Genomic DNA, 13,511 nt, shown 5'->3' on the forward strand with positions numbered 1-13,511 from the left:
ACAAAAAGGCATTTATTAGAGACACAAGTTCCAAAGGACTATTCCAAGGTAGGTACGTATACAATACTGAGGATTCTTAATTAAAAGGAAAGAAAACAAAAAAGATGCAATTTATTTTGATACAAGCAAATGGAATGTGGTACATAACAGGCATAAATACATTTTTCATTAACTCACATTACAGATACAAAAGATTTAGAAGAAGAACAGCACAGCCGTAGTACATTATGTAACTAAAAGACAGACCTAATTTACATTACTATGCCTTTCTAAAAAAGGACAAGCTACTGTGAGGCAAGAATCAGTTCTGCACGTTGATACAGTACATGAGCAGGACCCGTAACACAAACGCATGTATCGCTCTACTGAAGCTCGTCCATAAGTGGGGGGTTTAAGTCCTATAACTTCAGCTTCTTCTTACGGCCACGTCCATCTGGGGTCCCATCCTGCTTGCGTTTCTGGGCCTGAGAAAAGAGCAGGTGGCAAAATTTTTATTCAAGATTTCATTACTGTTACGTTTATCAACTGGTGAGATCAACATTAACACTTGACGTTTTGGGTCCACACCAGTTTTCCTGCTCCAACGTGCCCGATTACAAGAAAAATAATAAAAAAAAAAAAACTTACCTTGATACCTAAATACCTCGATAAAGGGTTTGCCTCTGGTGAAACGAAAATTTAAAATTGTGCAGTGCAGGTGGACTATAACACTGGGGGCACGGTTCTACATTCCCAAGTCTTTGAAGTGTTAAGACATACTCTGTCAAGCTTTTTTCCTTTACATTTGGTTTTGTTGAATGGCTTTAACATTAAAATCCCTGAGCAAACCATTGACGAGCAAACCAAGGACAAGCAGCAGAAACATTTAAACAGTATTTGTTTTTGGGCCATCAGCCAGGTAATCTTCTCTATTGGGGGACAGTCAACAATAAAAAAACAAAAAAAAAAAAAAAAAAAGAAAAATCTTCTGAATTAGCAACTTTAAAGTAAACTTACTGAAGAAGTGCGAGGTCCCCGTTTCTTCTTTTCAGCCTTCTCCCTCTCTTCCAGCTCCATATTCTCACGTTCAATTAGGGTGATCAGTGTGTTACACCTCCTCTGTAGCTCCTGCAGAGACATATGCACCCAATTCAGTTTTACCACATGAACAGGGCATGAAGACATACTGTTGCTTGTGTATTAGTGTTACTGGTGGATCAGGGCAACTGTTAAGTTTACTGTATATTCAATGTATTGAAAACTATTCCACTCAGAACATTTGTAGCTGTTCCTCACTCGCCGGGCGTCACTCACCATAGCAGTGCGGGATTTCAGGAACCAGTCAAAACGGAACTGAGGCGAGTTGCGTATACACTGGCGCAGTTCATCATAAACACTCTCTTTGTCGAAGCCCAGCTTATGCAGCATGCAGATGAGGAAGCGGTCCTCTTCTTCAGTGTAGTTTTTCCCCTTGTTGGTCCCATAAGAAATCCTCAGCTGGTGGAATGGTGCCTTGTACCGGCCAATCTAGAAATGAAATGTAATGACACAAAAAAAATGCCATCATTGACAAGGTTTTGTATTTGTTCTTTTTTTGGTTTTGATTTTTCCATATCTGGATTTGGTTTCTTCTTTTGTTTATTGGTTGGAACAAAACACAAAATACACATTTTAATAAACAGTCCACAGGTACCGTATCACCATCACAGGCTCTATAAATAAGCCCATTTTTAAACTGCACTGTCTTGCTTCAGATGTAAGCTTAAAAAAAAATAAATAAAAAATATATAGAACACAAAACAAAGTCCCTTACCTTTGAGTCCAGTGCTTTCTTGATGCTGATCCTCCTCTGAATCCTGGCCTCTCCCCTCTCAATCTGTGCCATGATCTTCTCAATATCCTGCAGCTCATTGCAGCGCTCCCAAAATACAGCTACACACACAGACACACGTCAAGATCCCATATATACTGTTTATAAGGCTTGGTTACGTTTCAAGGTCTGCCAAACAAGTTCTACTGTACCGGAGTACTCCATGACCTCCTCAGGTGTTTTGCCTTCCACTTCACGGGCGATGTTCTCAATATCATCCCTTCCCCATTTTTCATTTGCCTTAATGAACTGGTTGAAGTCTCGCTTGTTCCAAATGGTGAAGCCCTAGTCAAAGATTGGACGTATTACACTGCAGTCAAATGGGCAAGACTTGAGAGTAATACAAATTAGGGCTTGATGAATATGTTGCAATATGACATCTTTAAAAGCTTATACAAATCCCTCATACGTCCTTTTAGGTTAGTCTTTTCCAATTTGTTTTGCCTTTCATGAAATTAGATGTTTTCATTTTCAATATTAGAAAATAGTAAAGCCACTCAAAACAACCAATGTTTCTTTTTCCTACTTTTATGAACCCAGAAACGTATCTGTGGGGAAGCTACAGCTACTAGCTAATCACTCATAGCTCCTCATACCAGACTTTACTGGAGCTTGTGAGACTATTGCTAGCTAGTATGTTTCCAGTTACACATATTACTGAAAATAAATGAGAGCATATAATCTAGTTAGCTGTCCAGAACTGTAAAAAAAAATTATTTAGACTGCATCGACCAATTAAGCCTGCAGGGCTGAGGGGGGAAAAAATAAACACGTAAATAAGTAATAAAAAGAAAAAAGAAAAAGAAGAAAACACCAATCACTGCCCCGTTCACTGTAACAATGTAACAACTTGACCAAAAGTAGTTTTCACCACTCGCTGCCACAACCTGATCAGGGCTGCCAGATAGGGCAGAATCTCTTGCTATGAAAACTATTTAGTAGTGATGTTTTTTACTACCTTGTAGAAGGCAGTCAAAAGTAGAATTCTTAAAGACTACTCTACATAATAACAGAATATTCAAAAATCTTAATATTCAATAACCACAGCCATATAACACACTCCAAGACCGTAACTGAAGAGATTAGGAACACATAAGCTCTGGCTCACATTATCTACCCAAAATGTATTCTTTATTGAAATGCCACCTGGAGTGCTGCAGCTGTATGTAATATTTCTAACTGCCGATAGCTTCACAGTGTCTAGCTTCCATTTCAGTCTTAGGCTAAAATAATTGCATGATTTCCACACCATCACAAATACGGCAGCATTCGGTTCTATATTACACCAACATCACAAATGTTATATTTAGCTGACACTGCCAAGCAGGTGCAAGACGTTACCTGGGAAAGAAGATTCTCCTTCTCCTCCAACTCTTCCTCATTCAGAGGCTCAGCCTCATCGATCTTCGCTTGCTCCTCTTTCTGCACCTGCGCAGAGTTGGGCAGGTCAGGGTTCCTGGGCACCTGGTGGGATATTTAGGAATGTGAATGCTAGGAATATATATTTTCAAAAGCTTGCTGTCAATATACAATACACAACACACACACGCGCTGAAGTTGGAAAGAAGACTTAATAGAGCACTAGTGAGGTCTAATTTAATTTTTAACAGGTTGCCAAATACCATTTATATGTAATCAATATTCTTACATTTTTTACAAGGAAACACTGTCATTTTTAGATACTGGCCACGATATACGATCACAATATATTTACACTACGATGTACGTACACAATTTTGCATTACACAAATCATAAGGTATGTCACCACAAACTAACAATTAAATAACCCAGGAGGCCAGGAGAAAATATAACCACACACACCTTGTAGCCAATGGTTTTCCTGTAGTACAAAATCTCTTTCTCTAATAGCTCAAAAAGCCGAGGGGGGAAGAACTGGAAATCTTGAACATTTGGCTGTTTCGGGGGTCGAGGAGCCTGAAAAAAAATAAAGAGAGGAAAGATTTAAGATTCTCTTTCTTGTATGGTAAGTCTAAACATTACGGAAATCTGGCATGTTTACAGACATGTTTATAGTTGATGTAGGAAAGAATACCTTCGGCGCTTTTGGCTCGCTGACTCGCAGGGCCTCTCGGAAATATGCATCAACAGCATAGTTTGCCTTGCGCTCTCTCTTGGGAGGTTCAATCCAGTTTGTGATCACCTGAGAGAGGAGTAGCAGTAAAACAGATTTATGAGAAAGCCGGAAACAAACATTTAAGTCAAATGTCATCCCTCTTTTTTACACAAGTGTAGTACTTATATCGAATACAATAAGATTTAAGGTCGAAGTAAATTCCATCAGTTACCTTTTTCTTTTCTCTGTAATCTTCACCTTCAAAGTTGTACACACTGTTTTCTGTGTCCATTGTGAAATTCCTCAGAGAACTTTCCCCTAATTTGGACAGCTTCTCGTTCATCTCCAAGGTCTTAAACACAAAAGTATGACAATGATATTTAACAGTGTAAAACTGAGTTTTGTTTTGCACATGCTTGCATTATGATTTCTAATGTGAAAACACTCACAATAGTTTCAGTTGCAATTTTTTTTTAATAGAGAGTGACTTCTGTGAGTGCACTGTATATTAAGTACCTTCTTCTCTCCTCTCTCCAAGATGCCATCAATGTCTTCGTCAGTAATTTCACTCTCCTTGGAGGCGAAGACGTGAGTGGCACCATGTCGAATGATGGACAACATCTCGTCTTTTCCCAGCTTGTTCATGCTAGGGTCTAACAGCCTTCCTAGAAAGTGGAGAACAGCAGAGCTGACCACACCGAGAAAGGCAATAATGCTTTGATAAAGCATGATCTGAAAGATGTTCCTCTGGAATCTCACCTTGTTGGATGACGATGGAGTCCAAGCGGAGTTTCATTTCAGCGCGTTCAACAATCCTCTCCTCCACTGTATTGTCGGTGATAAAACGGAACACATGCACCTGCTTTTTCTGACCAATCCTGTGAGCACGATCCTGAAAGACATACAAACAGAGCAATAAGAGACTTCCAAACCACAATAAAATTACAATAATATTATTCATATTTCTCTCTATTTACAACTGTTTACACACTAAGTGTGCTCCAAAACCTGAAGCTAAAAGTCGGACTGAAGTAAGCAAAAACTTTTTCCCCCCAAAAAAATACACAATAAATATATACTGAATGATGAATTAATAACAGATGTAGACCACACTGTGCAATGCATTAGATCAAAAGGTCAATGTTTTCCCATCAAGTCCTTCATGAACCTGGAAGGAAATAAGACATTTTCCAGGAAACAAATTTCAGGGGTAAAACACTGACCATAGCCTGCAGGTCCACTTGAGGATTCCAGTCAGAATCATAAATGATGACCACATCTGCTGTGGCCAGGTTAATACCCAGCCCTCCAGCCCTGGTGCTCAGCATGAAGAGAAACTTGGAGCTGTTGGGCTCATTAAAGGCATTTATTGAGATCTGAGCAGATTGCAAGAAAAAGCAGAACAAGAAATGAATCATTAGAATGTTACAATGCATCAGCAAGACAACCTGGTTTTAATTTATAAGTGGGCAATCCTTAACTAATGACACTGTGTTTATCCTTCCTCCCCTGCAGTGTTAACAATTAACAGAATCTAATTTTATGCAATCAATGCAGATGAAAATGTTAAAAGCTTCATCGAGTGTATTCGGCAGACCTGTCTCTCCTCATGTGGTGTTTGCCCATCCAGACGACAGTAACCATAGTTACGCCACATGCAGTAGTCTTCCAGAATGTCCAGCATCCTGGTCATCTGGCTGAAGATCAGCACACGTGAACCTGGTTAAAAAGAAATAGAATATAACTAATGCAAAAAGAACATCAACAGATCTCTAAAATAATGCTGGCAGTGCAAATATTACTAGAGAATTGGCAGGCTAGTATTGCATAATTAGATTTGAAGGATGTAACAATTTGTCTACAATGAAAGATTTTATGTCACAATGTTTTATTAAAATTCATGTTTGTGAATTCGATTAAAAAGCCTGTTAGATTATCTTGTGAAGTACACTATATGTAAGAAATACCCAGACATCCCTCTAATTGGTGAATTCAGCTTAAGGTGCACCCCGGCTTACAATTGCACACAGTTTGTATATCTTTAGAAAAGCACTGACCAATAGAACAGGACACTCAGGGTTAAGTCACCTTGCCTAATGCCATGTCAGCTAGAAGGGCAACAAAGCATCTGGCTGTGGAGAAGTACAACTCCACTTCCATGCTAACATTCTCGAGTGATGGAGAACAATCCAACACTTCTGGGATGAGCTGGACTAATCACCCATCATCAGTACCTGAACTCACTTATGCTCTTATTCTAATTCAATTGCATTGATCTATGGCTGAATGAAATCCTCACAGCAATGTTCCATCATTTGGTGTAAAGCCTTTCCAGAAGAAGAGAGGCTGTCAGTGCAGCAAAGGGACGATAAACTCCCTATTAATGCTCTCCATTTCAGAAGAAACAGCGCGTATGAAGCTACAAAGAGGGATTCCACATCATACACTTCTCTGGAAGTGATCATATGTTCCAGCTAACCTTGCTCCTTCAGCTTGGGCAGCAGCTTATCGAGGACGGCCATCTTGCCACTGTTGACGACCAGATGGAGGTCAGTGGTGTAGGGCGGGCCAGGCTCAGCCCCATCAAACAGGTACGGGTGATTGCAGCACTTTCTCAGCTGCATCAACACATTCAGTAGACGCATCTTATCCATCTTCCCTGCTGAGTTCAGGATGTCAATGTCCTTCATCAGGATCTTTGTGTACCTGGCAGGAAATAAGATGCCCTCCAGTAAATCACTCTTCACAAGTTATATGATCTGCTCTTCCAGACTTATCTGGAGAGTTCTTTTTGTACTCCATGGGATTTTGCTCAATTCAGAAGTATGATTAAATATCTGTTGCTGAAGCAGGCCCTGACATTTCTCCAATAATTCTATGTTCTTGTCACACCTTAGGAACAGACTGTAATAGGACATTCTACAAAAGCCACCTCATTAATAAAAACATAGCTCTACTTCTTTCATCTTTGACACTGATTCAGGTCTAATTGCTTCCATCCTAACACTTGGAATGATAAAACTACGAGGAGGTTGGGATCAGCTTCCAAAGGCACTTAATGAGGAGAACGTACCATTCTCTCTGCATCTTGCTGAGGCCCACATACATCTTGATTTCTTTCTTTGGAAGGAGAGATTTCTCCACATCGGCTTTGATACGCCTCAGCAGGAAAGGACGCAGTACCTATATGGTTAGAATTTACTAAATTGTTACTAAACGTGATTTAACTTATATAATGTATATATAATTACCTGATTATATATATATGATTATATGATTGAAATCATAGATAAACATCATTATACAAATTCATGAGTACTCACAGTGTGTAGACGCTCAACTAATTTCTGGTCTCCAAGACAGTTATTGGTGTCAAACCAGGAATCAAAGTCCTATAGACAGCATAAAAGAAATGACTACACAGCCTGGCACAAACCCAAACCAAACTTCAAGCGTTTGTCAAATTTCATCAAAACTCATGATTTAACTACTTGTTTAAAACAACATAAATGAAACACTGAAGCAGCCTAGAGGGTTTCATCCAGCAGATGGCACTGCAGCTCTAAAGGAGTTGCAAGCATTTTTCCCAAATGTCTTTGTAGATGGCAAAGGCTTGGCAAGAAGTTTACCTCAGAAGAGTTGAAGACATCAGGCAGGAGGAAATTAAGCAGAGCCCAGAGTTCGTGCAGGTTGTTCTGCAGTGGGGTTCCTGTCAGCAGCAGCCGGTTGGTGGTCTTGAACTCTCGCACAATCTCTGAAAGCTAAGATAAATGTTTGTTACAAAACGTACATGCCCAACTTTACATCAGCAGAAGTCCAAAAGGATAATATATTCAAATATAACAAGTTTTTATAATACAATCTACTTTTATGATGCATTTTGTAGTAGAAGGCACACAAAGAATTTTTTCATTTGATTTCATTTTTCATCATGAATCATTAGTGCGTGGATTACTGCCAACACATTGTGTGGAAGCATGCAAAGAAATGTAGCTGACGCACACCTTTGATTTCTCATTCTTTATACGATGGGCCTCGTCTATGACCAGGTATCTCCAGTTAAACTTCTTAAAGACGGCCCTCTCGATGATTAGCATCTCATAGGAAGTGACGCACACGTCCCACTCTCCCGGCAACAAAGTGTCACGGATAAATGCCGTCTAAGAACAGGATTGAGTGAGAGATACCAAATATGGGGGGGAGAGTTAAGCAAGTGAAGCCAAATGAAAGGAACGCAATTTAAGCTGTAAATACATTTCCACTGAAATGTTTCTTCAGCATGTAACTGGTTTCTCACTCTCTCATCCCTGTCTCCAATGAGGCAGACAGCTCGGAGGGAGGGCACCCAGCGCTTAAACTCGTTCATCCAGTTATACAGGGTGGATTTGGGCACCAAGACCATGTGAGGACCAGGGATGTTCCTGTAGTGCTTCATATAGCCTAGCAGAGAAATGGTCTGTAGAGTCTTCCCCAAACCCTGAGGACAGGAGACAAGAGATACTTTAACTTAATTACTTAATGAAATTACAAGACATGTTGCTGAAAATAGAGAACTAGTGCAGCGAAAGTGAGCAGAAAATTGTAGAGAAAGGGAAGGGAATTGTACCATTTCGTCAGCGAGGATACCGTTGATTCCATTCTCATAGAGTGAAATAAGCCAGTTCAATCCACGAATCTGATAGTCTCTCAGTTTGCCCGTTTTCACATCTGTAAAAAGAAACATGGTTAGGTTTTTAGGGCAGCAGTAACAGCAGCAACAGCAGCAACAACTCATGACCGCACAAGAATATGAATAAAGCCAATCTTAACAGTGTTAACAGGCATAAATACATCAGTCTGAAACCAATTCAGCACATCCAAATCATAGTTGGAATTATTTTCACAATCTATTTAGTTGATCAGGCCTAAAAAGTCCACTCCTACATTATTCTTGTATTTTATTTTTTTTCCTTGAGGTTTACTTCCAAAGTTTGTGTAGGTTTTCGCTCAAAAAATACTTATTACCTGACCATTTTCCAAACTCTCCATATTACTTAGAATTAGACAAGCCGCTGTTGCTACTGTGCCATTATGACCAAGATACATAAATAAGCTATCTTCTGACTGGCTGTCCTGTATAGTGCAGCATTTAAAAAGTAGCTAACACTGAAGCACTCCTTTTAACCTCAGTGTGAGTGGACAACGCCAAACTGCTGTAGGCTGAATATACGTAAATGTGATGGTATGCATGACATCAGAAAAAAGTGAATATAAAATGAGCGGTTTTTACAGCTTAGTTTCCATCTATGGACTGTGCGGACTGGGGAGCAAATCATACGTTTTAAAACTTGCTTTCAACAATGTATCCATACTGCATCAAACTTAAAAGTATGGAAGATTAGGTTTACCATGATCTGGGCCGAACTGACCAACTACATCAAGGTATGTAGCGATTTTTTTTGGTCCAGACTGCTTCATCCTAACGGTAGTTTCAACAGAATATTCGGGGCCTCTTTCGAATGAATCTCCATGTAAATAAGCATACAGGTGACTGGATGTTGAACTTACAGGATGGTGACTCGTCAAAGCGTGTGCACACATTGGCAGCTTTGCTGCTTTCACTGAGCAGCTCTTCATCCTCTTCTTGCTCAGTGCGACGATGACGGTTGCTGTGACAATGGAAAAGTGTCAGTGTGAATAAATCATAAGTCTAGGACTGCTAATGCAAAAAAATAAATACATAAATAAAGTAAACACACACACAATACACGGCTGTAGAAACATGACAACACTGTAATAAGGCCAGCATCTTTCCATTACTCTGTGACATTCTTTTAATAGAAAATTCATTCAGAAGGCCAGAAGTCTGAGATTAGGCTTAATCCCTTTTCTGGGACACCAAACCATAAAGCACACATTTTATTGGACATTTCCACTATCAGTAAGCAAAGGCCTTAGAGCAGTAGAAGCATGAAAATACTACTTTTAGAGATACATTCTGATAAGAATATTAAACATGTACTTGCTATGGGACTACATATTATTGAGTAACCATTTCTGAACATCACTACTCTCACTTACTCTCCAGCAGAAAGGAGATGCTGTTTCTCATCCTTTTTAATGCGAGGACGGCCAGGCTTCATCTTCAGAGGAGAGGTAGGAGTCTTCTGGGCAGCAGGCTGGATGAAGTGGGCAAACACTTCAGTCTGCTTTAGCAGGTACTCAAATCTGTTTGTCCGGTCTGTTTTCTGGTTTTCAGGAAAGGAAAAAGCATTATAAAACATAGCAAAAGAGAAGATTCCTATATAGAATTAATTTTGTAATAAATGCAAGAGAGGTATATTTGGCTTTAAGGACGAAGTGAAACATTACCACTTTCTCTTCGTAGCCTGCCTGCTGCTCCACCTTCGGTTTTTCAGCCACAGGTGATGACTGTTCGCCACTGTCCTGCACTGCTTCTGACGGTTCATCATGACCAGCATCCGAGGTGCCATCCTAAGAGAGAGATATGGTGCAGCTAAATTATTAAACGTGTCAAAGTGGAATAGTTCATAACCATTTTCACAACAACAATCTGTTACCTTTGTTTTTACAGCAAGTATGATCCAAACATTACCACCTTGCAAAGAAGAGGTCTGTCAGGACTAGTGTAATTTTAGCCTTGATTCTAGTAGAATCAACAGAAAACTGAATGATTCAGTAGAAGTATTGTGTAACACATAAGCCTCAGTTACGGATGGGAAATGTGATATTTAATCAGCATTGTGAAAACACTGTCACTAAGGTTTTCTGGTCATTATCATAGATGTTCTCTATACTTAAAGGGGAACTCCACTGATTTTTCAAAATTTCTGCATAATTAAATAGTTAACATGTCAACAAAATCATTCAGAGCGGTTTAGTGTGAAATGCTCCATTCTAGAGAAACTCAGAGTCAGAATTGTTTACAGTGGTGGTGACAGACATCACAGAACAAACATCTGAAGTGTTTAGTGCCTCTGAAAGCTCCCTTACAGAAAGTTATTACATTGTGTATACAGTGAATATACTGCCAAATATCTGAGATTTTTGAAGAAATGTAGGCCTAAAATGTATTCTAACAAGTTTATTTTAATCCATGCAAGGTGGATGGATACATGAAGGGTGTTCTAAAGCAAAATAGTCCCCAAGGAAAACTTCTTTTCCTTTTTTTTCTTCTCTACAAATGAACCATTTCACATCAAAACACTGAATGACTGTTTATATCTCAACCACTGAAAAATTCCCCTTTAAACAACACAGACCAAAAGTACATTTAATTCGTTTATTCGGTTTAATTTGGTTTAATTTAATTGCAGTGCGCGAACTTAAACATAAAAACTGTCCTGTAGTCTTTGACAGCATTTTAATATGACGTTACACTGTGACTGTTTCAACTCATCAAACTTAAAACACCTCCGCAGGAGAAGAACTGTATAAACGGAAAATTCAGTTTTAGAGCTACAAGAAAGCTCCACTGGTACACAGAGCAGCCAGCAAACAGGCAGGATGGGGTCTCCCGGAATTTGAGCTGAATTTGAGTAAAATGACAACTTTATTTCATACATTAATCCTGTAACTAACAGACCAAACCATTTCCTTAGTCTAGCACAACATGTTCGCTACTCCTGCAGTTGTAACAGCGTAACTCCGGCTCTTAACGTTACTCCACAAAACTGAAAGCAGTTACGGCAGTTTACACGCCGTAATGTTGGCGGCGTGCTGGCTGCCGGATGAACTTAGTGAAGTGAGTTAGCGCCGCTAGCCGGGCACTAAGAGGGGCCGTTAGGCTAAAGCTAACAGGCTACCATGAGCTTCACTATTCACTCTATTTTACAGCCAACACACCTCCAGCTAAAAGTGTTCCGCTAACAGAACAGAAAATGACACAAGAGGTTTATGTGTGAAATGTTCACTTAACAAAAAATGAGTCGAAGCTCCGTCGTTCGCTAAAGCGGCTAAACCCTCAAAACAACAGCAGAACAATAACGCTAGCGGGCTAACATCGCCGGCTAATTCATTTAGAAAAAGTTTCAGATGTCATCAAACCCAACAGCACGTCGTTTTAGGAAGCGAAACGCGCTGTAACCAGCAGCGGTACCCCCTATTAGATCGCTAGCGGCAGATTAGAACAGACTTTCGTCTGGATTTGTGTCTCACCTCCGCCGGTCCCGGTTCGCTTGGTCCTCGCTGCTCTTCCCGCGGTTGCTCCACGCCACCCTCTCTATCAGACATTATCACACGGTTATTTCGACACAAAACGGCCACAAACACCCGCTCCTTACACGTCCAAGGACCTGAAACTCAGAACTGACTGACTGACTGTAAGTTACGCCCCCGAAAGTTTGGATGTGAGTCCAGAACTGGAGCAGCAGACCCGCAGCAGAACCGGCTTAGCGTTTTTTTTGTTGCCGCTGTTCCCGCACTAGTGAGGGCCGCCGCAAATAACGCGATACTTCGACAGATTCCACGAGCGAACAAACGATTGAGTGTAGATGTCGCGAGATTTCGAGATTTTCGGAGCAATCCAAACAACCGAACGAGTTGTGACGTAATGACGCTTAAGCAAGAGTCTGAAAGCGAAAGAGTAACAAGTAACGATGTTTTATTTTCATTTGTAATACGTATATTATGTATTTATTTGCTTACAGAAGAAAAAATGAAATATTAAAATGTTTTACTACGTTTTACTAAAAATAGGTTGATGGGGAGTTCCACAGATTTTTCAAAATTGCTGCATAATTAAGTCACTGAGATGTAAATGGTTCATTAGTACAGAAGCTTGCCAACTCAAATTTCTTTACAGTGGTGGTGATAGGAACCAGGGGTCCCGACGTCTACAACACAAATACAGCTATTTTATTTACTGTGTAAAACCACCGGTGAACCCACACATGTCTTCTAAGTTTTTGTATGTAATGTTGATCATAAAAAGTGGTAAATCTGAAAAAAGTAATAACTTTTTGTAAAGTAGCTTTAGAGGAATTATACACTTCAGATGTCTGGTTCCTGTCAGCATCACTGTGAACGATTCTGACTCTGTAGGTTTCTCTAGGACGAAGCATTTTAAACCAAGCCATTTTGAAAGAATTTACATCTTAACCATTTAATAATTTTGAAAAATGATTGGAGTTCCCCTTGAATAGGCTTAATCCATATTCACAATCCCAGTCCTGGGGACCCCACACAATACAAAACCTTGTGCTGTGTTTTTGTAGCACATCTGATGAAACATTTGATTTTTACAAAGAAATAACAATAAAAAACACAGAATCTCGTGATGTGCACTGTAAAGTATTGAACACTGTGTGTCAAAGTGTCCACATGTTGCGAATTAGTCTAATCAGAAAAACTGCTGTAGAGGGGATTCCTTAAGGTCCACGTAACTCAGGACTTTTCGCAGGCCATTTACAGTTCGACTGTCATCAAGGTGCTGAGGAAGCTCAGCCTTTACCCCCAGGTTCTCACCAACTTTCATAGATGCACAGCGGAAAGAAAGAGCATGATATGCGAAGACATTTTCACAACACACAATATACTACATGTCCAAATGTATCCAGAACTTATTCAGCTACTTTAAGGTGGACCCA

The 13,511-nt window shown here is 39.9% G+C and overlaps 1 protein-coding gene across 1 annotated transcript; it reads right to left on the minus strand.

The window, feature by feature from the left end:
- Positions 1–88: 88 nt before the first annotated feature.
- On the minus strand, positions 89–12,342 carry smarca5 (SWI/SNF related, matrix associated, actin dependent regulator of chromatin, subfamily a, member 5). The gene is made up of 24 exons (XM_036575008.1): positions 12,082–12,342; positions 10,276–10,398; positions 9,985–10,151; positions 9,472–9,572; positions 8,531–8,631; positions 8,222–8,401; positions 7,929–8,084; positions 7,554–7,685; positions 7,248–7,316; positions 6,998–7,107; positions 6,404–6,630; positions 5,522–5,643; positions 5,148–5,300; positions 4,684–4,816; positions 4,441–4,589; positions 4,157–4,276; positions 3,904–4,011; positions 3,672–3,785; positions 3,191–3,313; positions 2,002–2,134; positions 1,793–1,911; positions 1,294–1,506; positions 997–1,107; positions 89–464 (listed from the first exon to the last, which is right to left on the minus strand). Exons 1-24 carry the CDS (start codon positions 12,154–12,156, stop codon positions 399–401), a joined length of 3,105 nt encoding a protein of 1,034 aa, XP_036430901.1. The 5' UTR covers positions 12,157–12,342; the 3' UTR covers positions 89–398.
- Positions 12,343–13,511: the final 1,169 nt, after the last annotated feature.

The sequence above is a fragment of the Colossoma macropomum genome, unplaced genomic scaffold, assembly GCF_904425465.1.
Source record: "Colossoma macropomum unplaced genomic scaffold, Colossoma_macropomum, whole genome shotgun sequence".
NCBI lineage: Eukaryota > Metazoa > Chordata > Actinopteri > Characiformes > Serrasalmidae > Colossoma > Colossoma macropomum.